The sequence below is a fragment of the Apaloderma vittatum genome, unplaced genomic scaffold (assembly GCF_000703405.1).
Source record: "Apaloderma vittatum isolate BGI_N311 unplaced genomic scaffold, ASM70340v1 scaffold17307, whole genome shotgun sequence".
Taxonomy (NCBI): domain Eukaryota; kingdom Metazoa; phylum Chordata; class Aves; order Trogoniformes; family Trogonidae; genus Apaloderma; species Apaloderma vittatum.
Genome location: NW_009728002.1, coordinates 27473 through 55400, shown reverse-complemented (window position 1 = coordinate 55400; position 27928 = coordinate 27473). Strand labels below are relative to the sequence as shown.

General features: G+C 39.5%; 1 protein-coding gene across 1 annotated transcript; it reads left to right on the top strand.

Annotated features, from left to right (window-relative positions):
• Positions 1 to 274: 274 nt before the first annotated feature.
• On the top strand, positions 275 to 27928 carry LOC104277325 (disrupted in schizophrenia 1 protein-like). The gene is made up of 5 exons (XM_009873929.1): positions 275 to 315; positions 595 to 838; positions 7031 to 7075; positions 18938 to 19055; positions 27109 to 27928. Exons 1-5 carry the CDS (start codon positions 275 to 277, stop codon positions 27255 to 27257), a joined length of 597 nt encoding a protein of 198 aa, XP_009872231.1. The 3' UTR covers positions 27258 to 27928.

The window sequence follows — 27928 nt, the reverse complement described above, 5'->3', positions numbered from 1 at the left end:
TGGTGAGATAACAAAGTATAAAAAAAACAAAGCACATTGTGAGACAGCAGTCAAAAGTAAAAAACTGAAGGAAGAGTGTTATGTTTTAATCTGATTCACCAGAGTTGAAGCAAACACATTCCAGTGTAACAAGACATGTAGTGTAGCTATTTTCCAAAAATTAGAGCTGATTTAATGCAGCAAATGGTGTGATTGTTCGTACATGATCTTTTACATTAAATTCAGGAAAACTGTGCGATCGCTTTTGGGATGAGAGGCCTGCATAGCCGATAGCATGACGGAGACTCTGAGTGTGATCACAAGACCCTTGGACAGGTGCCTGGTCAGGAACAGGTCACAGGTAGCCAGTGTACGCTGTACAATTGAAAGCAACATCTTAAGACAACGGGGGGTTTTATGGTATCAGCTTTGCAATAGGGCCGTAATTCTAGTGCTTTGCAGTTTGAAATAGCTTGTGTTGCCTCTGTGGAAGTATTTGAGCTGCTGTTATTTTTTTCAATGTTTCTAATAATAAGCAGTCACCCCAAAAGTTACTTGAAATAGCAACTATTCTCTCTGAACTGCAATTTTATTTTCTTTTGGCTTTTATTTCAGCTGTGGGAGCCAGCTGCTCCAAAGAGTGTGGGAAGCTGACTTGGAGGCCTGTCAGCTGTTGATCCGAGGGTTTCAACTGAAAGAATCCAGTTGCTGTGCCTTTGAAGAGGAGGAGAACCAAATGGATGAGATGGAGATGACTGCTGATGGCCCATCTGATTCCGAAAAAAGAAAAGAAGGTCACTTTTCAAAGGATGCGGAGTGGAGTACTGTCCCCTGCCCCAAACACAGTGAGCTAAAAGAGGTATCTGAAATACTCTACAGCTGCATTTCAAGTGATACTGATGGTTTTCCTTTTGAAAGGAGAGTTCAGTCTGGGTGATGGGTCAGCAGCGCAGGTTAACTATGAACTTCACATCTGGCCTGCAATCTGGGACATAAATAAAATAGCTTATTAGCTTCTCGACCCTTTTTCCTTTTGCCATCAGTCTTTTCAAAATGTGAAAATTATTCAGGCAGTAAATACAGAATGTACATCAGGATTTAAAGGAAAAATGATTAAGTATTTCAGACAAAGTATCAGCTGTTCCTCATCTTGCTGATGAATTTGATTCTGAGTTGCTTTTGCTGTCTTGTTAGCCTGGATCTGAAGTGGGGAGAGAGTAAGTTTTCCTCCTCTAGTGAAATGGTCAAAGGCTTCTTAGCTCAGATGCTGGTAGGCTTCCAGCATCCAACAAATATTAAAAGGAGGGGAAAAAATCATGAGGCTTTAGAGGTTCTAAAAGGGACTTAAAATTTATTTTAAGTTTTCATGTTCTGCTGTAGAATGACATCCTTGCTTGAAAAACATACAGCTACCTAATAATCTTTTAACTGCGCTGACAGGGTAAATAAGCTGTTATCACTCAATGTCACTGAAACAAGCTTCATCACTCACAGCACAATTGTGACAAAAAGACCCTCCAACAGGAGTTGTCAGGTTTATTACCTTGGAATGTGGTTGACAAAAATTAAAAGTGTGCTTAATTGCACTCAATGTTAAGAGCCATTGAACTGTGCGTTAGATTGAAAGCTGATGCCTAGTTTTGCATTTATACTGGCTGAGACTTAGCAGAAAGCAGGCCTTTACTTTACTGTAAAATCTCATGTTAGTAAAATTCTGTTTTTAAATTGGATACTTAAGTTGGTATTTTAAATAGTACTTGCAGCCTTTTTCCTAGGGAAAAATGTTTATGGACTGGCTCCACATAGAGAGCATTTTTACTGGTCAGCTGTCACTTTGATTTTTTTTTTTTCTCCTCTTATTTTATTCCTCATGAGTCTGCTGAAGTAATATGAGGAGTTCTGTTGGTTATGGAAAGCTGTGCTCCCCTTTCAAAAGTGCAGCTGAGAAGGTCCCAAGGCTTTGGTTTTTTGTGACTGTTTCTGTAACACTCTTGAGATTTGTGCTGTAGATGATCACCTATTTCACACCTGCAAGTTCAGATAATTTCCGTGCAAATCAACATTGCTGTCCTATATAATGGCATCTAGGCAGCTGAAGTGAGGTGACTTCTGGTTCTGGAGAGATGTGCAGGGCTCGAGAGGGACAGGTTCCCCATATGTTTAATGGAAGAGGACAAGCATATTTGCAGTGCTTCTGTGAAGATCCTCCTTTTGAACTTGCTTTTTGATTATTTCCTCTTCCTTGCTATCAACCATAGAGGCAACTTAGGGAAACTACCTCCCTAACTTCAGCTCTTCATGTGAGTTCTTAAACTTTGTGGTATAAATGCCTTTGCCTGGGATCTAGCCTATCCTGTCCTGGTATCATGAATAAACTCAATTTTGAGAATGTGCCAAAACCTGATGATGTGAAAATATAAATGTGAAAATGCCCAACAATGAAGGACCTGTGGGGATATTCTTTAATCTATTCCTACAGCTCTCCTAGAAAAGGGAAAAAAAAAAGTTTTGTTAGTATAAGAATGTTCATTGATCTTCCAGCTTTTAGGAGGAGTTGAGCAACACAACTGTGTTTTATCACAGCTTTCCAGACTAACCTTCCTCTGCTTCAGTGCTGCCTGCAGCTTTGACCGTTGAGGCAAAGTTACACATCAGTGATGACTTCAGCTCATTGCAACCACAAAAAAAAACAACAAATAGGCTGTATTCTGGTTCTGTAATTAGGGTTGGACCACTTGCTTTTATGCTTACAGGAACTGGGTTTTTTTCTTCATTGTGGAGTGTAGAAGTTTTACCCAAATGAGTACACGTTACATAGTAAAGCTGGTAGCATCTCAGTAGGAGTGACATGCAGGATCTAAACTTTTAGAGAAGAGCTGTAGCGTAACGTTCCCTAACATCTCCTAGTAGTTTATCACAAAGCAGGGTATAAAACCAAACAGAAAATCTGACACATTGCTTACAAATCATGCTAACTTGCAGGTTTGAACATGCTGAAGTGCAAGAGAGAACATGTCTTGATTTGTAAGTGGACTTAGTTGAAAGATAAGCCACTTCATTAGCATTTAAGTGCTCTGTTATATGATACCGTGTATTTTAATGTTAAAAAAAGTGTGTGCCCAAAGACTTTTAGTTTTCAGCATAGCCATTCACATGACTTTCGTGTAAAAATTTACTGTTGTCCGCCAGTAATGAACCTTTTTATAGCCATTTATTAGCAAGTGGGAATACCTAATAGAAAAGCATATATTTGTCAAAATATTTAGTTTGGTATTATTTAACAAGGCTGTGGTGTCACTATGAGAGGAGTACCTTGATGCAGTTGCCGTGTTTCAGGAATGACTACTGTCTTCAACTCCCCATTGGGGAGTTTCTAGAGAGAGCTGTTAGTCACTGAAATAGATAAAGAGTGGTGGTCTTTTTACTGAGAGGTTACTGAATTACTTGCTTCAAAACAGGATAGCAAAGGGTAGTGATAGCGTATGTGCACACCTGCCTTGGAAAGTCCATTTTATTTCCAAGTGATTGATTTACTTTATGGTGAAATGCTGGAAACAAAGCACTTCAGTTATCTATAGTGTTGTATCTGGCTAAGTATTAAGCACCTTGAGTATTGTGTTCAGTTTTGGTCACCTCAGTGTAGGAGAGTTATCGAGGTGTTGGAGCAAGTGCAGAGGAGGGCAACAAAGCTGGTGAAGGGCCTGGAGAATAGATCTTACGAGGAGCGACAGAGGGAGCTGGGTCTGTTCAGTTTGATGAAGAGGAGGCTGAGGGGGGATCTCATCATGCTCTACAATTACTTGAAAGGACATTGTAGAGAGGTTGGTGCTGGTCTCTTCTCACAGGTAATTAGGGACAGAACGAGGGGGCATGGTTGCAAGTTGCAGCAGGGCAAGTTTAGGCTGGACATTAGGAAGAAATTCTTCATGGAAAGAATGGACAGACACTGGAATAGACTGTCTAGGGAGGTGGTTGAGTCGCCATCCCTGGATGTGTTCAAGTGTCGTTTAGATGTGGTGTTGGGTGATATGGTTTAGGGGTGAACTTGTAGTGTAGGGTTAATGGTTGGACCTGATGATTCCAAGGGTCTTTTCCAACCTGAATTGTTCTATGATTCTATGATTACTGTGGAGTCAATATTAGGTTTGCTGGTGTATACTATAAGTACAGTTTTCTTGCATATAACTATCTTACTGTACAGGTTTCATTAGAAAACAAAGAAACAAATAAGAAACATAACAATAAGAAAAGCAATATAGACAAATAGAAAGAACGCTTCACTTAGACCCTCATATACTGCTTTGCAGAGGGGCCGTTTTTCATTCTTAATTAAATATCCTCCCTAGATGATAAAATATTACATGTTCTGGTATAAAATATGTAAGGTATAAATTCTTTGAAAGTTCAAATATTTTACTGTCATATGTGAGCACAAGTTTATTAACTGTCAACAGTTATTTTATAGTCTTTGTAACTGTATTTTCTAACACAGTACTGATTTTTGATTATTTTTTTTCTCCTAGCCTGTGGCATCCCAAAATAATCCAGTAAATCAGGTTTCCTTTATTTTATAACACTGACTGTTAACCAGGGAAGACAATCGATTCTTCTGGCAGTTCAGCTTCTTGAAACATCACTACTAATTTTTGATCAAAACTAAATAAAATGAGGCCAGGAAAAATTATCCTGTGGAGCACTCTGAGACACTTACAAATTAAGATGTACTCCTCTCAATTACAGATAATTCATCAGATGATAGTATTTTAAAATAAATGCTGAGGCAAAGTTATAGACAGTGTTACTACCTTCAACCGTTTTAAGGTCACCTTGTCGTCTAATGTAGTTGAGATAAATTCTTGAATTTTCATATAAACATGTCCTCTTCAGCTGGTAGCTATCGTGATAAAATTAGGGTGCCCCATTATTGCAGTTCTAATTTGTCTTTTCATGATTACTTGGGCTTGATTTTCTCCTAAGTCTGTGTAGAATTTAATATGGGTTCTGGTTTTCATCCCAGAAATGTTCCATGCTTCTAAGCTGACTGCAAATTATTTTGCCCTGGTGATGTGCGAGTGAAGTGGAAGTTGCTGTGATACATATCCGAATGATTTGTTAAATATACAGTAACATTTAATTTCCTTCAGACATGAACGCTTGCCTGTGTCACTCCTTATAATATCTTGCTTTATGTTTTTCTTGGTGATAATGTATGTATAAGCAAAACCTTTTAATAACACCTGCAACACTAATCATGACTAATAGAGAGGCATGTGTGTGCTGGGACCTCCCTAACACCAAGTTTCTTGATGAACAGGAGTATGTGTGCACCTGCAGGCTTGAGTTCCTGACCTATCCTTTTTTTCTTCTTCTGCTCTCTGGCATGCTGTGCAGTCCTCCCTCTTAATCACTGTGAAGGAAAGAAACACCTACTAGATTTCAAGGAAATTGAGGTCATTAAAGTTACAAGGTAAAAACCGAAATTCAGTAGTGTTACCTTTTTGTAAGTCAGCAGGTTTGGGTAGTTATCCCATCAGAATTCTTTGCGGATTATTTCTCAGTTTTTCACCGTAAAAGAAGCAGAGAGCAAGGCTAAGTGTAAGGGATGCTGTGTTTTCCTCACCTCTCTGTGCTTCGGTTTTGTCATCTGGGACGATATTTTGAGGTCTTTTGTAGAGCACTCTGGGAAGATGTTCAATAATGACAAAGCCTTCATTCACTTTTTTTTAAGATACTCAATGTTCTAAGTGATACTAAGTGGACAGTCATGAAAAAATAATAATATTTAATATGATGTCTGTCATTAAAAAGAAGTCATCACAGGATATGACACAGTATTTTTAAGAGTTTAATGAAACACCAAGAAAGCCTCTGTCAGCAGGCTGTAGCTCGTTACTGTGCACTGAGATGCCTCCTGGACCACAGGCTAAATGTGCAATATGTAAAGGACAAAGCCTTTGGAAAGCTAAAAAACAGTGCATTTATCTGAGTTTTATTAAACGTTTTATTTGTAGAGCTGCAAAAATAATTTGGAAACTTTAAATTTAATCTTCATTTTAAATGTCAGCATTAAGCATCAGTGCAAGTCAGTGTTTGAGTGGTTTTTTTATTAATCCAAGCTGGAAAGGATTTCTGTAGCAACAAGCAGCTGGCTTGAACACAGTGATCAGATCATTGGTGTACAGTCACACACGTTGTGCAGCAAGATGCCTCTTAGCTGCGTGAGGTACTGTTGTATAGTATCTGTTGATAAAAGTGCTCGCTATTTAGCTAGAGATCTCAGCATCTCAGTAAGCTTAATGCTTAAGTGTATTTTGCAGCAAAATTATAATCGGAAAATTAATATTACAGGTAAAAGAAATCCAAGCAACTTACTGAAAGTATTATCTAGTAATAATAATGATTTTATAGGAGAGTAATGTTTTTGAGCTTTATTATTTATATGTATATACATACCTTTGATACTATTGCCCTACTGAAGCAACATCCTTATCTCTGTTTATTTAAATATTATCAGTGCTATTATGAGTGATAAGCATTAATGATTTTCCAATAATAATATTAACAACAAATTTCTTTGCTCCTCCACCAATCAATGAAATGTTGGCTAATTTCTTATAGACTTTACAGATGAAGTAAGCTTTGAAAGAGGAACAGACTATAGTTAGCATGTGTTACCAATGCAAAACATCAGTGGGGTCTCTTGGTTTTCCTGCCCAAAATCACTTACAGTGCTTGTGCCAAGAGAATTTCTGTAGACTCTTGAATGGTGTATAGGCCTGTATGAGCTTGGTAGAGAAGTTTATTTCATTCTATAATTAGCCAAAGGCAGGCTTTAATAAAATGTGCTCAAATTTAGCTTTAAATATTGGGTTGCTGCCACTGCTCCCATTATAAATGCAATTCAAGTGTTTCATGTGTGTGAAGCAAAATGATGTAATTATTCAGCTTATGTAACTGTTTAACATGCTATATTTTTATTACAAGTTCCACTGAAATCTTGCTGTTTATATAGCATGTATCTACTATAGACTAAATAATTTATCTCTAACAGGTCACGGAAGATGTTTCATTTGGAGCAGAGGGTCATTTATCCGAGGTGAGTGTTTTCTAGGCAGTAGAAAGTGGTGATATCATACAGACCTTTCTGAGTCTCAGTTAGAAATAATGACACTTGTGTTTATAGTATTACTTTTGGGTAAAAATTGCTAGAGAGTGTGTGAGCACTTAGAAAAGCAACATAGGCACAACTAGAATAAGCCTGCGTTTTTTTTGCATTGAAGATAATGGAGAAAAATTGATGTGTATTTATAGTTAAATTTTATGCTAGTGCTTTTAATACATACCAACAACAGGCTGAATATGGTGGGGAAAAGAAAGACCAATAATATATAGTACTGTAATGATGCTTAAGACTGGAACAAAATCATGATGTTTTACTTGTTTCCTGTGTACTGCTAAAAACACTTTTGAATTTATTTTTGAAGTATAAAAGCATACTGCAGCAGAATACAGGGTAATAGGAATTTCATCTGTATAAAAACACTGGATGTTTGTAATTTTAAACTATTTTCATAAAGAAAAACATGCCAGATCCTAGTCTATATATTTAGGAAAGTCTAGGATAATTGAGTAATGTCAGGTGCATTACCAATGAGAGTGAGTTACGAGAAAAATCTGCTTACATACAAAAATCTGTCTACATACAGACTAAGTTTGGGTAGCTATGTACGAGGAGAGTTATACTGTTTCTAAGAGATGGACTGATTCAATTTGATCCATTTTTTAGACCAGTATGTCTTGGGTTGCCACTTACGTATTAAGGAAATTGATTATCCAGGCAATGTGTCCAGCCAGCAAATTAATTACATGGGTAAGTAACCCCCAGTTCACCTTCCATAGCAGCATACATGCCACCTGTCAAGTGCAAGTGACAAGTGCTCAGCCAAGCAATTATTAAACAAATAAAAAACAAACAAACAAATAAATAAATGCTGTAGTTTGGGATAACTATTCAGATGAGGCATTTCTTTGGATTCTCACCAGTGAATCCAAAGACTGTGGAGCAGGTGGAATGCTTCAGGAAAGGTAATCTAACTGCAAAACCAAACTCAAATTGTTGACCTTGTGTACAAGGAGACTGACATGAGAGAATGCCTAGGATATACTGCTTGGCTATGTGCAAGTTCAGCATAAATAAAAACAGGACACCTTAAGAGTGAAGGTGATCTTTGCAGAAAATGCAAATAGCCTTTCTTATCAGTGAACTTTGCTATGAATTAAAACAAAACTGTGCAGGTGCTTGTGTCCACAGATGACATGAAATAGGGACAGGTAGTCCCATGGGATAAAGGTAGCAAAAAGCCCTACTGCCAGCAGGGCAAAATCATAGAATTTTCTTCAGGTTGGAAGGGATCTTTAAAGGTCATCTGATTCAACTCCATACAGTGAGCAGTTCTTCAACTAGATCAGATTGCTCAGAAGCCTGGCCAACCTGGCATTGACTGTTTCCAGGGATGAGGCTTCTACCACTTCTCTGGGCAACCTGTTCCAGCACCCTCACTGTAAAAATCTTCTTCCTTGTATATGGTCTAAATCTGTCCTGTTTTAGTCTGAAGCTGTTATCCCTTCTCATACCATAACAACTTACAAAAATACTGAGGACCTGTTGGCAATGATACCTGCCAAGACAGCAGAATACCTGCTGGAAACTAAAAAATGTGTGTGATCGGGACCAAAGCAAGTGAGAGTACAGATGCATGCTTGTGTCCAGCAGGGACCCGCACCAGAAGCTGTGGTACTGTCCAGCCCTTGACTGAAGTTGTTCTTTTGCTTTACAGGAGATGTGCCCAGAGCATGTGAGTGTGACGTGTGCACAGGGTTTACAAATGCACCAGAGCTTAAAACCACAGAGGGCTGCTGCTGTAGAAGTATTCACTTAAAGCTTTTGATATCTTAGAGCCCTTACAAGCAGAGGAACTTGACTCTTTTGAAGTTTTGAAGGGGAAAAGTGCATAAATTTAATAGAAAGCAACAATAAAAATAAAGGAAATCTGCTAGAAAGCCAGTCTCTAGCACACTGCCACAGCTGGATTGATACTGGCTTGTAGACAGCTGTATGAAACTGTCAAGGCTTTGCCCAAATGTTCTTTTGATTATCTGGTCCCCTATTTCACTCATGTCAGCCTCCCTGCTGCCTGCAGGAGAGCACTCTAAGTTAGTCAAGAATGTTGGTTTTTAGTGACTCAGGAGATGAGATGGGAGTGAATGACACTGGGAGCCACCTGTAAATGATACCTGGCTATGCTGACTCCTAGCACAGCAGGATGTGGACACTAGAAAACAGTTTGGTGCTTGTGTTTCTTTTCCAAGTCCTGTCCAACTGTGATTTTTTTATTGGTAATTTAGTCTCATCCTCCTACAGCAGGAACTGGAATTGTCCCAGTTTAATTGAATGAGCGAGTGCAGTTAGTGTGCACTCATTTTAGGAAGTCTGCACTCAGGGAAGATTTTCAAGCTACCAGAGATGATAATGGCAAGACTGCTGTCACTTAGACCATGGCAGGGTGCTGAAAGGCAGTGGAAAGCTCTATTCCTGTGTAGATGCTTTTCCAAGGACACTCCTCCTTAGCTGTAATGGAAGATACGCAAGGGAAAGAATTGCCAACGTTGGACAGTGATTTTGATGAGTCATTTAACTCTCCATGTGGTGTAGAATCCCTGCGGAGGAGGGAAGGGGATCAGTGTAAGCAAAGGGAATGGGGAAAAAATGTGTGATGGTGAGGAGGAGGTAGATCACAGTTGCAAAACAGCTGTCTGGAAAGCTTTGTGCTGAGGAGTGTCTTATAGTGCTGCAGTCTCAGAAATATCCATAAACAGGCTGGTGGAACAAGCTAGCAGTCTGTAAGTGGAAGGTGATAAAGGCAAAAGTAATTGGGGAAACAACCATGATCCCTGTTCTTAGAAAAGGCAGATAACCACCTCCATGAAAGAAAAACTCACCCAGACTAAATCAGAGAAGCAACAGGTGAATTTCCATGGGACGAACTCTGTAGGAGGAGGAGGAATCAGCAAATTATCTTTGATACCTTCCAGAAGACATCATGTTTATAGTACAGCACCATCTTCTTTTTGGTGCAAAAAGAGCAGAGACAGTAACAGTTTACATATCTGTGTTAGCAACTCTTCAGTGGCTGAAAAGAATTTTGCAAAGGACAAAAATGTTCCTGAGGATGAGCCTGCATAGTCATTGTGAAGTGAACCAGCAAAACCGCTGAACACACTAAGCCACTGTAAATGAACATGTGAAATGGCGAAGGGAGCTGTGTTTAAGGTGCAGGTGAAAGAAAACATGTGTGCCTTCTAATAGGAAAGGTGAATTAGAAAATAATGAAATGAGAGCAGAGGGCAGAAATACTTTTTATTTCCCTGTTTTCTTTGCTTTTGGTCTTTCTAAAAATGATAAACTATGTCCACATATGTAGCGCTGATAGTATTCACAACAAGGTAGCAAGAAACAAACACAGTAAAGGATCCTAAGGCAAGTGAGATGTCCTCAAGTCAGGCTAGACTGATGAAATTTCTTCTGAGTGCACAGGAGCCAAGAAAAACAATCTCCAAACCATTAACAAGCTTCTTTGAAAACTCCTAGAGGAAGCTTGAAATCCTAGGGGACCAGTAAAAGGCAGACTTGGTATTTGCCTTTAAAAAGGAGGTGGGCAAAGAGTTTATATGCCAGTCAGTGTGATTTCAATTAGGATTAGAATTCCAAATCCTCCTGATAGATTGAAAGAATGGCTTGAAATCAATAAGGTGGGATATATTAAAAGACAGGTGCAAATTACATCTGAGGAAGAAAGAAAGTTGGATTTATGTATACAGATGGTAAATAGCAGCTAAGATGACAGTACTGCAGAAGGAGAATCTGGGGTTGTAGTGGACTACAGATAGAGTGGGATTCATTACCTTCATCCTGTTGCAAGAAAGGGCAAATGTCATTTGCAGCTTCATTAATGGGAATGTCATTTGTAAGACAGAAATAATTACTGTGCTTAGCTGAGAATGTCAGAGTCTCCAGAGGACTACAGCACTGGTCTGGCCCTTCACTCTATAGAAGTCAGGAACACACCGAAGGAAAGGAACAGAGACACAAAAGGTTTAGAAATCCTGGTCTGGTTGAAAGTCAAAAGTTCAATTGCATACAAAAATAATGATAGAGAGGAAAACTATGAGTTATCCTTGTGTCCTATATATGGGTAAAATGAAATGTAACCATCTTGGTTTCTAGCAACGGAAGTTTGGGGTAGGAAGGCTCGCTCACTGCAAGGGCAGGCTGGCCCCGGAGGAAGCTAGCTGTACCCTGCAACCAGAACTACAAACTCCCTGTCAGCTGCCAAGAGCCATGTAGGCAGACACCAGCTGAGGACAGTCACAGTGGGCTTGGTTGCACTACAAGTCACACAGTGGGCTTTGGTGGTCCTTGGTTGCTTTCTCATCAGCCTTGCCATGATGTTAGAGTAGTGTTGGCCATAAGTAACATGTTATTTTCAGAGTAAAAGATTAGCCCTGTTCTCCATGGCCACTTATGCTTCCTCCACCTGCACTTGGGGCACTCCATGGCCGTGTAGCTCATTATCTGAGGGCATGTGCGCTTAGTCTGCATGTGACTGAAGCATCTGCTCGGGCAGGGCAAACATATGGATAGTTGCATTTGGTATATAGAAATTATTTAAGAGATGCCCTGATCTGACATTCTGGAGTTTCAAGTGCTCAAAATTTCCATTAACTTCTGCAAGGGGTGAGGATAAGCATGTAGCACTTCTGCCAACAGCAAGTTGCTGTTCTGAACCTTATACCAAGTATCTATCTGCAAGGGCACCTTTTTGTAGTTGTCACTTACATTATTTTGAATGATTTTAACCGTTAGAGGAGAAAGAAGATTTAGAACAGGTGAAAGAAACGTGTCTTTGATATTCTGCAGAAGGTCTTCTAAGGCTTTTGTCTTATTAGGTTTGTGATATTTCTAGTTGAAAGGCAACACCTTTTTACGTCTTTTCCTCTGTAAGAAGAATGAATTTTAAGGATATATCTGGGATTTCTGCTTCTCAGCACAACTGCCAAATACTCTAATGGATACTCTAATCCTTAATAGAGTTAGATTAATCTAGCAACTACAGTACTGATTCTTCTATATAAAATTGCTGAATTAGATCCAAGAGAGCACAGAAGGTGTTTGCACTGGAAAAGCTGATCAGACATTTTCCCTAATGCCGTCGAGGAGCTGCTGCTCATAGGTGACTAAAAGGGGATGTAAAAGGGTAAAATGAAATGCAGAAGACTGAAGTGGGAGCCATTCCCTCTGCCCTTAATTCAATATGCTGATACTCCAGCTGTGCATCAACTGCAACACTGTCTTTTCTTCCTGTTTCTTACACCAGACTCTCACGTTTCTGGGAGAGAACAAGAACTTCTGTTTTATGTGTGAAGGTAGAAGGATTTCACCTTAAAAATACCAAAGCACATCCACATTTGTGCTGTTTTAACCTCCTTAAGGATTTAGAGGGGAAACGGAAAAAAAAAGGCTCAACCAGCTATATCCCCTGTTCCCAGAAAAATCCATAAAACAATATTGCATCTCAGCTATTTCCTGACTCCTGCAATCTCTCCTAACTACATCCTAAAAGTGCTGTTAGTGCAAAAATAACCAAAGAAGTCTTAAGATGTCTTAAGACAGGAGCTTATACCATTGACATAACCTACAAGCTTGGATGAGTTGTATTTTATTAATATGTTGAGTCAGAGGCAGAGTCCAGTCTCCTCGCAGAGATGCTGCTGAGTGTAAAGTACCACGTTCCAACCAGGAGCTGTTCTGAATAGGTTGTGTCACTGACAGTGATTTCCCTGCCTACACAGACAAATGTAAAGTAAAAATCTTACCAATGACTTTACAAGGCATGAAAGGCACTGAGAGAAATATTTCCTATCTACTTCTCTGGATTATAGAAACTTTTTTACAAATGAGGGCCTGGGGTCAGAAGCTGTGGAATTGGCTGAATATTTAGACTCATTGTTGTGTATTTCTGAGAGTGGTATATTTTTTTCCTATTTAATTTACAACTTACGTTAAACTAGAGTTCTCTGCATGACCACATCTTTCCAATCCAAAATATTACTTATATATGTTCTGGAAAATCATAATTTGTATGATGACTGTCCTTCCTTTTTCACGTGATGCCTGTATATAAGTAAGAGACAGTGCTTGTCTAAACTATGGAAAAAATTTTCATTTCAACTAAAAAGGCAGCTGTGTCACGGGTCCAAAATATAGTTTATCCATACCCTATTAATGCTGTATTAAAGAGGAATTAAGCTGCAAAATACCTGGTAGGAGTTTAAGATTAATCGAGCTTTATGGAGCTATTTTAGTTACACTGCAGTGTAACCATAGCCATATAATTATGATTAAATGGGTTTCAAGTGTTTAAAGACCTAAACAAGTCTGAACCAACTTTTACGTACTCAGATATCCCTGCCTTCTCATATCGTTGTGACAATTTTGCATTGAGCATGTTTTACTAGTACTCATTGTTCATTTATCTTAATTTCCAAAGTAAACGGGATTTTTGTATCGTTTTTGGACAATTCATTATGTAGTCAAAATGCAATCATTCAGGAAGAATACGCTGTATTTTTCCCTGTGAGGTAGAATGAACGTTTCACTTTAAGTGAGAAGCTAAGTATTCAGTTGACAAAGGAGTTAAAGCCAGTGAGTTTAAAATGATATTCTCTTATTTCTAAGCATGTTTAGGGCAAGGCCAATACACCAATAAAGTCCTTGTCTGGAATTGCAGCATGGAAAAGTCTGGAAAGTTTGAAACCCCAAAATACAGGCCTTTGCTAAAGAATGAGTGGTCACCTGAAGTCCTAGGGTCCTGTGGACTTGTTTGCTGAGTTCCTTCCTTCTGTCCTTCTTGAGTCCTTTCTTTACTTGACTGTAAAGTATTATTTTAAAAGGGAAGAGTAAATTCCAAATGTAATTCTATAATTCTATAAGAAATTCTTTATTGTGAGTGGTGAGACACTGGAGCATGTTACCCAGAGAAGTTGTGGATGCCTCATGCTTGGAAGTGTTCAAGGCTGGATGGGGCTTTGAGCAACCTGGACTAGTGGGAGGTGTCCCTGCCCGTGGCAGGGGAGTTGGAACTAGATGATATTTAAGATCCCTTCCAACCCAAAACATTCTATGATTCTATGAAATCAGCTTTTGCAGCAGTATGCCAACAAGTGTAGTTGTACAGCTGCACTGTGACTGTGGATTTCAGACTGTAGTTACATTTTATCTCACGTTTTGGGGATCTGTTCATGTTAGAGCTAGGCCATAATTGCTACTTGGAGCCTGTTTTGCCAGCCAGGTATCTAAATGCTGTCTCCTGCATCAAACCCCCTGAAGTTCAGTGAGGACGTAATTCTAAAAGTCCCATTTTACACTGTGCATTGTACACGTACTGACACAGTGAATAGGGAAAAAAATTTGCATTGCGGATCTTCACAGCAGGGCTATACAAATCCCGCCAGTGTGCTAATCATTTAGATTAGCTGTCCGGTGGGCTTCTTGTACAGTTTCAAGAAAAAGTATGTGAACCTTTTGGAATTTCATGGTATTCTGCATTAATTTGTCATAAAATGTGATCTAACTGTCATCTAAGTCAAGAGTATTGACAAATATAGTGTGCCTGAAATAATAACACAAAACCAATTTGGATCCTCCATGTCTTTATCGAACACACTCATTAAACATTCAGAATGCTAGTGGTAAAAGTAAGTGAACCCTTGAGTTGACCTCAGAAAAGCTAATTGGAGTCAGGTGTTAGCATACCCAGAGTCTTGTTAAGAAAATGAGTTTGTAGGCATGGACTAGAGCTACCTTGACTAATAAAAACCACTCAGACTTTTAGAGTTTGCTCCACACAAGATGTATGCTTACGTGAGCCATGCCTTGCCAAAAAGAGCTTTCAGAGGATCTACAATCAAGAATTGTTGATTTACATAAAGCTGGAAAGGGTTGCAAAATGATTTCAAAGACCTTGGAAATTCACTGGTCTACAGTTAGGCAAATGATCTACGAATGGAGACGCTCTGGGACTGTAGCTACTCTACCAAGAAGTGGGCGCCCAGTGAAAGTGACCTCAAGACCACAATGAAGACTCATAAGTGAGGTAAAGAAACAACCTCGAGTGACAGCCAAAGAGTTGAAGGCATCATTGGAACTGGCTAACATCTGTGTTCATGAGTCTACGGTACGTAAAACATTGAAGAAGCAGGGTGTCTGTGGCAGCACATCATGAAGGAAGTTGCTCCTTACTTCAAAGAACATTGCTACATGCCTGAAATTTGCGAAAGAACACATTGACACTCCACAGTGGTGCTGGCAAAATGCTTTGTTGACTGCTGAAACAAAGATTGAACTATTTGGAAAGAACACACAGCACTACATCTGGTGTAAAAAGGGCATATCGTCGTGAAAACATCATCCCAGCCATAATCTGTGGTGGAAGAAACATCATGATTTGGGCCTGCTTTGCTGCATCAGGACCTGTCCAGCTTGCAGTCATTGAGGGGAAGATGAATTCCCAATGTATAAAAAAATTCTTTAGGATAATGTGAGAATGTCTGCACATCAGCTGAAACTCTGTAGACGTTGGGTCATGTAACAGGGCAATGACCCAAAACACCAGAGCACATCCACAACAGAATGGCTTCAGAAAAACAAAATTCTCCTTTTGGAGTGGCCAAGTCAGAGCCCAGACCTCAACCCAATAAAGATGCTGTGGAATGTCTTGAAGAGAGCCATACACATGAGACGTCCAAAGAATATGACAGAGCTAAAGCAGTTCTGGCAGGAAGAATGGGCTAAAATCCCTCCTGAAGGAGCAGCTCTGATCCACAGCTACAAGAAGCACTTGGTTGAGGTTATTGCTGCCAAGGGGGTGGTCAACCAGTTATTGATTCCAAGGGTTCACTTACTTTCACCACTAACATTTCGAATGTTGAATGAATGTGTTCAGTAAAGACATGGAGGATCAGAATTGGTTTTGTGTTATTTGTCAATATTATATTATATTATATTTGTCAATACTCTTTGACTTAGATGACAGATTACATTTTATGACAAATTATGCAGAATACCATGAAATTGCAAAAAATTTGCATACTTTTTCTTGAAACTATATTTGCATATATGAGACAGGAAACATAAGGGCAGTTTTGAAGTGGAGGAAATGGATCTTCACTTATAACTGATGATAGTGCTATCTGGGTGACCAATTATCTGGATAAATGTTCCTGCCTTCAACAGTATTCTAAAAAAGACACAGATACCATACTGTAATGCATATCTTTATAGTGCTTTTTATATTTAAATATACTTGATGGCATAGGTATTCAGAGTGTACTATATAACGTACTTTTTTTCACTTGCTGTCTGTAGTAACTGGAATCAGGACTGGAAGTAGTATCCTTCTTGACAGCATGAATGTGATCCAAAATCTCGTATAGTAATAGTTCTTGATAAAAGCAGTGACTAGATGAGACAAAAGTATTCTATATCTTGATCTTATAAGCGCAAAAATCTACTTTTTATGGTTCACTATAAGATACAGGTCTTCAGGATCTGTACAAGACTAATACATTTTGTTGAAGTACACAGTCTGTAGAGTCTGATTTGAAAATTTCACTAAAGGCTTTTCTTTGTCAGAGCAAAACTTAGAAGCTTGTGCATTAATTAAAAGCTCTTTTTCCCAGATTATCAGTTCAGTAACTATAGCAGTGAGTGTTTTTTGCTTCTTTTTTTCTTGTATTTGAGATGATATGCAAAGACCTGATTTTGTTATGTGTACTTAACTGTTGGAGAAAAAACAGTGTTCGGAGGTAGAGCTTCCTCTAGATAGTCATAATTTTAAATGTGGTAGGAATTTTAAATGTTTTAAATAATTTTAAACGTGGAGCACTGGCTTTTTGCAATTTACTGACTCTTCTAGCCTGAGACCCCAGTTCTTTAGACAACTGTCATCTGTTCTTGTATGCGTGTCACAGAATGATTCCCTAAAAGCTTTCTATTGATATAAATTGCCTGGGTCATCCCGCTTGCTGACAGCATATGAAGTCCTCCTGGTGTACTGAATAATGATTTAGCAGCTGGATGGAAGACCTGTTTCTCATCTTCTGTCCCTGGTCCTGAGAAAAAGACATTCCTAGTTGCCATAGGTAGAATGTGTAGCTTCTCCTCCCTGTTCTCATTTTAAAAACTATGGGTCTTTTTTACATCTGTGCGTTCTGTGGAGTGCTGCTGTAGATTCTGATGTTTAGTAATGACCCTGAAGATGGCTGCTCAGGTCTTGTGCACAGAATGAGGGATGCGGCCGGCTGGTTCTCACACTGTGCTTCTATTTGTCTGAGCCATGGGTGTTTGCAACGTAACCTCTCTCAACCAGCTCACTTCTCCAAGATTTGAGCTGCAGTTGGTTGTGTACCCATGCGATCTGCTGGATAGTCTTGTCTGACAGAGGACCTAGGAAAGCAGAAAAGTCAAAGCTCTGTGCTGTAGCAGAGAGTGTGCCAGCCAGCAGAGCTCTTCTCACGTTTGACTCTGAGTGTACGCACGGTGTGATGCAAAGCGTAAGGACAGCACAGAATTGAAGTCCAGTAACTGTGTTTACAAAAACCCAGATTGTTTTGCGATTGACAGAATATGAACAAGCATTAGCATGATTTATTTGGAAGGCATTTGACTTGAGGATTGATTTCTCTTAAACCATCACTAATAGCTGCTATTATAGCAACAAATGAGTGCAAAGGACTCCAAGTGCTTTTTTAAAGGAAAAAAAACTTAATGAAGATTGTATGTGGCCATGTGTGCAGCTGGCTTTATGGACGAGTGCATAGACTAGATCTACAGAAAATCTAGTTTTCTAGATTCCAGCTGGTGAATGACTCCAGCTTTTCCAACGTGGATCTAGCAGAACTTCGTCTTGGCACCATAACCTTTTCCTTACAGACGACCCCTGTCATTCACTGTCAGTAGCACTATGATGCCTTGGGAAGGAAAAGCTTGTCTCAGCTCTACACAAACTGTTTTGGGTTTTTTTTTCTTTTTTTCCCCTCCCTGTCTCATATTTGGTGCTTATTTGAGTTGTTTCTCAGAGAAGGACTCAGTACAAAATGTAGAATATACAAGTTACCCTGTGCAGTATATCTGAAAACAGGCAAATTTATGGGGAGGACTTTGCATCTGGTTTAAAATAGAAAAAGTGTTTTTCTGTTTAGGTTTTAAGTAAAGAAGCATTAGTTTTGGAGATTTTGTCTTGTTTCATGATAACAGGGTAAAAAAGGATAGTTTCCTCTTGTCATCTCTAAGACTTCGATGTGTTTTTCTCTGATCAGTTGAGCAAAGTCCGTAAGTATTCAAGCCAAATTTTTCCTCAAGAAGAAAGTAAGTTTATTTTGTGTTTTATAAGAGGTACCAAAAGTGATGCTGCTTTAAATATTGAAATGGCCTGAAAGTGTAAATATTTACATGAACAACTTGAAATCTAGAAACCTAAATGATGTAGTCAGCATGAGGTTTCCTTCTCCTGCTGTGGTGAGACACCAGGGAAGAGGGAGAGCCGTTTGGTCTCTACACTCCTCTAATCCTCTGTTGAAAGTGAGATCATGACTTTTTTTTCTGTTGGGAAATAGACTGAGACCACAGGCTCATTCCATTTCTTATAAATCACTAATTTATTATATAGTAACAACTTTTGGTCTCTCTAATGAGAATTTGCTTTTGGGCAATGTCTGAGCACTGCAAAATATCATATCCCCTTACTAATATTTTGTTTTCCCCTTAATTTGATGCAAATTTCATGTAGAAAAGTGCAATTAGCAGCAAACATGTTTTCTTTTCTTTTTCAACTTCCTGTAGGAGTTCTTCATATTTTCTGCAGAGTTGGGAGAAAAATGTGAAGCAATAAGTGAAAAATTGGTGCATCTGGAAGATCAACTGCAAACTTCTTCCTGCAGAGTTGATGAAGGAGTTATTCATATCCTTTTTTATATATAGATACATATCAATCTGTGTAAGTACATACGTGAAATACTTGCCTTTCAGATTGACATGGAATACTAGTTTTCAGTGTAAATTAAATACATTAAGAAGGGGAGTATTGTCTTGCTGAAGTGGGCACTTTTGCTGTAGCAAGTTTCCATTGTGATCTAATACAGCATTAATTGATTTAAATAGAAGTTATTATATTGTAAACTTTTGTTTGTAATGCTCATGTGAGTAAATACCTAGAACAGCAAAAGCTGCGTGGATGCAAGCATCTATGCCTCTGCATTTCCAGTCGTGATTTAGGTAATTTAAATGCTACTTCATTGACTCAGACTGTGCATATTGTCACATGTAGTTTAAGGGGTTTTTTCCTTTTTAAAAAAATGGGCAATGGATGCATCATGTGGCAGCCTATGTAATTTAATCTGCCTTTAACACTCCAGAGCAAGTAACCAGATGAGACAATGTCCTATAAAGCACCCTTATCTCTTTCTGTGCTTCATCTGTCATTCAGTATCTGGTTGCTTAATCTTTATGAGGCATTTGTATGGGCCATCTATGGAACATTTTTCAAAATTTGAAAGCAGAGAGTATTGTTTCATTTGTAACTTTCATAGAAAAACTATCATAAAAGATATTTTGTTCTTCTAAGAATGGAAAAAGAGAAAAAAAATCACTGAGGCTAAGGAAGATAGACAACTTAGCTTGGTTAGGTTTTAATGAAGAAGAGGTGGCAGGCAACAGAGTAATCATAGAATGGCCTAAGCTGGAAGGGACCTTAGAGATCATTTTAATCCAGCCTCCCTGCCGCCAGGGACGCCACCTCTCGACTAGATCAGGCAACACATGGGGACCAGACGGGAATCGAACCCGTGACCTTAGCGGTGTGAAGAAAGATGAATAAATTCAGGTTGGAGGTATTAGCAGAGGAGCCCTTACAGACACTTGAATGTGAGCTGAGATGATGATGGTCCTGGGAAGGATTCAGTTCCTCCTCAACTGAGGCAGGCAGTCCTGCAGGTAAGAGTTTAGAGACAGGATAGTAAATGGACTGTGTGGAAATACCACTTCATGTTAAGTAATTGGACATCTATTGCCAGCTCATTGCAAAATTCCTGTTTGAGGAACTTGAGTTCTTTGAAGCTATCAAAATGATAAACTTGAAGGAGGTTTGGGAGGGAAGGTGCAGGGAGGGGGTTGCATCAGAGGGGAAAAATGGAGTCACTAATTTGTTACTAGTTCAAATCTTTGTTTTCTAGGCTTTTCAATGTACAGAAAGATTTTTTTATTATTTGTTATGGGACATTTTGCAATATTCTTGTACTTATATAAACAGCATTCATGCTTGGTTCATTTTTGTTTCCCTAATGCTGTTTATGAGCACTCTTTTCAGAGCCCTGTGATGTGTGTGTGCAGAGCGTCCAATTCATTCCTCCCTTACATAAATTTTCTTTTTTCATTGACCCTAATAGAAGAACATTGAGGGTTGGAGTTATGGGTTCTTTGCAGTGGACTTAAGTTCATATTCAAACCAAACAGTCCAGCGTGATCATAATTACAGTTTGCTAGGTAAGGTGAAACAGCTGAAAAACTGCTTTTTTGATTCCCGAAGAAAAGATACTGTGAGTATGTAAAACAGTAGTGTTTATATTTTCTGTGGAACTTGCTTATTTCTTTGTAGCTGTTGAAACTGCGAGTTAGTTGAAAAAAAATATAAAATTTAATCACTGAAACTTTGAGAAGAGGTGTAGATTAGTCTCATTCTAAGCCACGGTTGTCTGATACAGATCTGATTTTCTCTATCAGTGAAATTCAGCTCACGTTATCTAAATACAGAAATGCACGCTGTGTGATATCCTGGCCCTAGCAAGACCATCAGTCACAAAATAAGAAACCATGTTTAAAACATAGGGACGTACAGAGAAGCAGTTCAGCAATTCAGCTACCCCTCATTAACATTCAGTTGCTATTTCAGAGGTAGTCCGTATCAATGTGCATAAAATGGTACCATCTGGTACATGTAATTACTGTGCTATACTTCAAAAAGGCATGAGGAAAATCGCTGCCACAGTGCTACAGGCCTGTAGGTTGGGGGCTTCTTTAAAATAAAAACTGCTCAGTGCCTACGAAATAAACTTTCAGTCATTGGTGACTTGCCTGTATTGCAGGAACTAGCACTGAGATTGGTGCCTCAGTAGATGATTTTGTGATTAGTAGATGGATCTATTTTTTTTGCACAGTAGCTTATTTGGTTTTAAATAAAACAATTTCTTATCCCAAATATTGGACAATTATGCAGCCTTATTAAAACTCTGTAGGATGCTGAGAGCAGGAGCTTAAAGATTTGGAACTGTAATGAAAACAGGATAGATTTTTCAAACTCCTCTTCTCTGGTTATTTTCACCCCCCCCCCCCAAACTGTATTACATACGAGTGTGTTACAAACTGTATTAGGTCAAAAATCTAACTGGGGGCGGCACAGATGTAAATCAGTCCTGTTGTCTGATTATTAAAAGACTTTTAAAGACTCCACTGAGAAAAATAACTTCCTGATGCTCTCGAGCCATTTGCCAATGTTTGGTGTCTGTCTTAACTTTGATTAATAATTGAGTTTGTATTAGAAGAAAAATCCCAGATGTCACTGTTTTTCATTTTGCATTTTGATGGCATAGCGCACTTAAATCAACCATGCTGCTCGTCGTAATTGCCAGCACAACCTGAACAAAGGACAAATCCAGTGATATTTCTTGGCCCTGAGTATAGTCACAGACCCACTTGAGATTCTCATTTATTATCGAAGTCTTTCACAGCAAATATTAAACTGTACTTTTGCATAAATAGCATTAAACAGAGGCGGAGGGGAGAAGAGCTCCTCTGTAGCACTATGACATATTTGCTAAATTTTGTGTAGCATAACCAAATAAACCCGCAGAACATTCAATTATGGTTAATTGTTGGCAAGTGTGTGAAAACAGTCCACGTCATTAATTGGAAAAACCAAAGCATGAGAGGTAACTCATTCCAGTGTCTACAGAGCTGATGAGAGGTGTTACTTTCCTGTCAGTAAAGGCCTGGAATTCCCAATAAAATTAAATAGAGCCTATATTGCAATTTCACAGTCATTTTTGTTCTTAATTAGCAGTCACATTTTGATGGACAATTTGAATGCATTTAGTAATTCCTCCTGGTGAAAATGCTTTTGTTGGAAGAAAACCTGGCTGGACTATTCTAATAAAAGCAACCTCTATTCCTTGCCCTAAAATTGACATTTGAAACTGATATTCTGAAATAGAATTTTGTGCCTAAACATTATCCAGGCCTTGCAGGTCACTTTGCTAACCCTTCACCTTTACCATATGGCAAGCTCTATGCTGCTTTACACCAGCATAGGTTTTCAGCAGAACCAGGAGTGTAGAGTTTAGCCCTGACTGGACTTCACTGAGGACTCTCACTCTGAGTGAACCTGTAAGGAATTTGAAAATCCCACAAGAGTGAGAGGTGGCAATAGTGGTGTATTTGATTTTACTTTGGATGATGGAAGTGTGATCCCTTCCCAAGTGTGCATCACATTGAGAAAATGTGTTCTACTTAAATTGTTCCTGCTGTGATGCAGGTAGGTCAATGTATTTCCACCCATGTGCTGCAACTTCTTTGCCTTCCCTGTTCTGCTGGAGCAAGTGATTTGGAGACAGCTCATACCCAGACCACTGAAGTGATCCATTTTTTCAAAACGTTGAAGTCATTCTGTTGGGGTTTTTTTGCTTAGTAGGCTTTTTGGGGGAATATTCTGGTTTTTACATGGGATGGGCATTAGTTTGTAGAAACACATGCATGGATGTGAGGGAGGGAGACACTAATGGAGGCTAGAAAATGGGAAATTTCTAATCTAGTTTCAGTACCACAGGCACCCCTGTATTTTGTAAAGACATCTGATGAACTTCCAAAGGTTGTTTTCTCTCTCACTTTGAGATTGCACAGATCGCATATAGGAGCAGTAGGGACCTTTTTGGTGTCTTTCTTTTGCTCCCAAGACTGGAGTTCTAAAAGGCCAAACCCCAGGTCATTCCAGGTAAACATTGAATTGTCTTGCCTCTTTGCTGGTACTTCAGCACATAACAAACATACTCCCAGAATTGTTTAGTTGACCTCTTGAGAACATCTGGTCCAACCCCTTGCTTAAGCAGGTTCACCTAGAGCAGGTTGCCCAGGATCATGTCCAGGCAGGTTTTAAATATCTCCAAGGATGGAGACTTGACAACCTCTCCATGCAACATGTTCCATTGTTTAACCACCCTCACATTAAAAAAAAACCCAACCAAACAAGCATTTTCTTATATTCAAATTCAGTTCCCTATTTTGCAATTTTTCTGTTGCTTCTTCTTCTGTCAGTGGACATGAGTGAGAAGAGTCTGGCTCCCTCTTCTTCATTCCCACGCTTCAGCTGTTTATACACATTGGTAAGATCTCAGCTCTCTGAGCATCTTCTCATATGATGGATATTCCAGTACATTAAACCAGCCCTGTGCTGGACTTGCCTCAGTAAGTCCCTATCATTCTTGTACTGTGGAGCCCAGAAGTGGCCCCTGCCCTCCAGATGGGACTTCACCATTGCTGAGGAGAGTGGAAGGATCAACTCTCTCCACCTGCTGGCAATGCTTTTCTCAATCCAGCCCAGGAGGCTGTTGGCCACCTTTGCCACAAGACAGATTGCTGGCCCGTGTTCAGCTTGCTGTCCTCCATGGCCTCAAGGTCCTTTTCTGCAGAGCTACTTTCCAGCTGGCTGGCCTTCCCCTGTGGGGCCTTAGGATAGGAGACACAACGTGCAGTTATGTGGTGGGACATCTTGCTGAGCTGCTGTCTCCAGCTACTGTAATGTTCAGCTGTGAGAAATAAGCAGGATACTTAACCAGGTGAAACAGAAATAATCAGAAAGTGTTTTGAAGATTTAATTTCCTTTTTTTCCACTTTTTGATGTCCAGAATTGCTATTATCCTTCAAAATCCTATAGTCTCAAACCTCAGCTTTGTGGTAGTTCTTCACTGTACCTTCCAAGGCCTTTTGCTCTTAGATTCTGACCTTTCCTATAGGATAGTCGCTGGTTTGTAGTGTCTACCTTTTGTCTCTTTCCCCTAAACATCTGTACTGGAAGAACTCAAGATACATTGATGAGCCATTTATTTTTTCCAGAAAGTAAGTCTACAGTAATTAGAACTGCTTTTTCTGTCCTTGGAAATCACAGACTATGGTGACACTCACGTTTTCTGAGAAGTCAAACAGGTGAAAAGCTTTAACGAGGACAGCATTAGAGCTGCAGCATTGTTGCAGGATATGCATTGCGACTGTGTGAAACTGTTCCCAAGTGTTTTACTGCTTAGGAGACTTTGGAGAGGTTTTGCCAGTTTTTCACGGGAAGACAGCAGGACCAGAAAATGTTCCTGCTTTAAACCTGTTTTGGCTGCTGCCTTTGATGCTGGCTCAATATTTGCAGCACTGGATAGAAAATTTACGTGTGAATGACGCATTTGCTTGTGGACCCATGCAAAACTAAGAATTTTTCATTTTTAAAATGGGTGATGCTGTTTTTCCAGACACAGCCTCTGTATACGGACATGGATTTTATGCTCAGCCACGTATGCCACATATTTTGCCTAGCCATAAATGCTTGTTTGGCAGTTACTAGTCTACAGCTGGATGTGGTATCTTTCTTGTTGCTCCATCTTTCTGTTGGAAAGTTTATTTCCCTGTCTTCTTATTTTTCCTCCATCCTTCAGGATTTCTCATCCAGTGGCAGGGAAATATTTCAATTTTACTTTTTCCTCTCTACCTGAAAAGAGTTTTGTAATTGCTTGGGATATTATAAATAACAGCATGTAATCAGAGACTGTGCATCAGAAGTAATTAAATTTCAGAAGCTTCATGGTGTTCATAAACTGAAGAATTTCTGTTTTACCAGGTAGGCTTTCAGCAGAGCCTCACAATTAAGTTGCAGAGGGGTGGACAATTCAGGACTGCATATAAGAGGATAATAATGTTTCTTACTTCAGAGAAGATGCAAAGCATAATTAATTTCGCCTTGTACAGTGCTTGGAGATTGTGGGATAGAAGGGGTTTTATGTGTACTGCTATTACTTGTAATCAGAGACAGAATCTCTTTAGATTAATAGAGCTGCCCAGAAATTAGAAGTATGCATGAATACTCGTGGTGAACATATTAAAAGTAACACATGGTAGTAAATGTGTGTAAATACATAAAGATGAAATTTTGAAGAACCAATAACAGAAGCTAAAGCAGCTGAAAGGCTTTTTCAAAGACATAACTGTGACTGTTTGAAATAGCAGTAATTTGTAAGCTTTCCTATGGTCCTCTCTAGTCTCAATTTTTCAAAACTAGCAGCTCAGTTTTTACAACCACATAACCTGAGGGTGTCTTTTTTCCCCTTGACATTGCATTGACATCTGGGTCGAATAAAACAACATTTCATAATGGATGAGCTCTGTAAGGGATAAAGCCTGTCCTTGTGCATTATCCTTCCTGTGCGTTGCATTTTTGAAATTGAGTTGTTTCAGTGTCAGCCTGTTTAATATCCCTTGAAGGGAGTTTCTGGCTCTCTCTGACATAATTTGAAGACTTATTGCTAGAAATTAACTTAGTTCTCTCTCTCTTGACCCTCTTCGGTTAGCCTTTTGGGGTCCTTGCCCTTCAGTCATACCAGTACAGGAGGCCCTAGGGCTTGTTCACATAGATGTGGTCATTGGTTTAGAGCTTCAGCAGGCTCTGACTTGTCTCATGCTTGCTTTGCTTTCCACAGAGTGCAAGCTAAGGAAGGGGAGATAGATAAGGTTGGTTGCCTCATTGAGCTACACCCAGTCCTTGCACTGAATTCAACAACGGGTAGTCACACTGACATAGGATTATCAGCAGAGGGGCTCCTGTCTTGATAGTTCAAACCGTCATTCCCTGGAGAGACCAATCATCAGAACGAAAAGCTGTGCTGCCTAGGAAGCTTGGCCACTTAAATCTTGTGCATGTCTCAGCAGCTGCCTCTATCACTGTGCATGTCCTACCTTCAGCTGCCAGTCTGTCCGCTGCTGCACACCTTGTATTCCCGTTGCCACCACCTGACGCCTTCCCTCTGCCACCATGGAGCTGGGGAAAGAGGGAAGTGGAAGGTCTTTTAAGAGTCTGAGCCATTAGCTGTCATTTGCTTCCCGAGTGCCTTGCAGGAAACCTGAATTAGGCAATGGCAAACAAAGAGCAGAAAAACTCTCCTTTCGTAACCAAATGAAGTATTTTTATTGAGTTATCAGATGCTTTTCAGGTGGCCTTTTTCCTTTCAGTGAAAGGCAGCATAATCTTGCTACTGCTAATCTTTTTGCTTTTCAACTTGTTCAAAGCATTTACTGTGGAGCCTCATGGAGTTTTATATTTGTGTTTTCTGTGCTATAATTATACTGATAATTCAGCTAAGATTAAAGCCTTCTGGAAGTAAGTAGAGCAGAAACACTTTCTCTTCTATAAGCTAGTTTTGTTACTTAACTAGATTCCCATCCCGCCTGGCGTAGCGCACATTGCTGAGCTCACTAATGCCACACAAGCTGTGGTCACTTGGCTTGTGTCTCAGTCTGCTCCTGCATCCCTCTCGCCTTCACCTGGGGTCCCATCCACCCTGGTCTGTGTCTCTAGCTTAAAAATTCACCTTCTATCCCTTAGGGAACTGGCAGCTAATGCTGCTGCCTTCATGGTAGAATTCATTCCTCCCTTTCCTTCCCTCCCCTGAGAACAGTATCCCCCCCATCTCCTCCCTCTTTTAAAGTGCTAAATAATGCTACTTGAGAACTTCAGTTTGCCTGGTTTTTCTTTTGAAAGTGAGTGTGAGGAATGTATTAATATTTAATCCAAACAATTTGGAAGAACTTAAAGCTACAATTAGATAGCCATGGCCATCTGTTGTGAGCAGCAGAACAAGAATTTATTTAATAGCTTGGAAGCAGAAAAGGGACTGCCAATCACCTATAGATGTATGCCTTAATAAAGCTCGCACAGTCTCTGCAGAGGGAGATCCAGGTGGTGAAGGAGACGCTCCAGACCATGGTGGTGCAACTTCAGCCAGCCAGGGAGGCAGCAGAAGAAAAGGCTGGAGTCTTCCTCTGTGACAGCTGGTGTCCAGGAAAACAAGACTTGAGGGAATAATGAGCAGAAAGAGCTGGTAGGATGACATGAATTTGCAAAGGGCTGCTCTTAGTAACTGAATACTGTTTTACCAAGCCTCAGGGATCTCTTCTCTCCCTGCATAACTAATAACTAAATCAATTATGGAGAAACAGAGCCTGGAGGTCTATCATCAGAAGTATTCTACACAGGCTCACACATTTTGGCACAGATTGGGAAACAGCTTTCAGAGCAAAGCAGCCCCTGTAAATGTGTAGATTACAAATTGATACATTTCAAGTGAATCTGCAAAGTTGCCTTTAATGTCAGTGAAATGTTCTCCTTGAAGACTTGTAAACAGTATCTGTCTTCCTTACTCATGGATTTTTTCCCTTCAGTTTAAAAATGTAGTGTCAAAGCTGGAACAGCTAGTATTTCTTGAAAAATGGCTGTAAGAATAATAAGAAGTTTTTTTTCTCTTTGGCTTTGACAGCTTTCTTACACTGAATGTATTTGCACATTCCTGCCAATAATTAAATCAATAGGATGAAATTCAAGCTAACTGAGCTCTTTCAACTGAAATTTGGGCCTCGTTTACTCTGTGGTATTGAGTCCAGTGGAGGTAACTAACAACAGCCCCTATAGCAGTAGTTAAACTCACTTCATTTAGATACTGTAAAAAATTGCTTTGGTATTACAGGGGTTGTAATGCA

Coding starts and splice junctions, on each gene's coding strand:
- LOC104277325 (XM_009873929.1), top strand. CDS start 275: ATGACGGAGACTCTGAGTGTGATCACAAGACCCTTGGACAG. Junction 839..7,030: donor AACACAGTGAGCTAAAAGAG/GTATCTGAAATA, acceptor TATCTCTAACAG/GTCACGGAAGATGTTTCATT. Junction 19,056..27,108: donor AGTTGATGAAGGAGTTATTC/ATATCCTTTTTT, acceptor TAAAGCTCGCAC/AGTCTCTGCAGAGGGAGATC.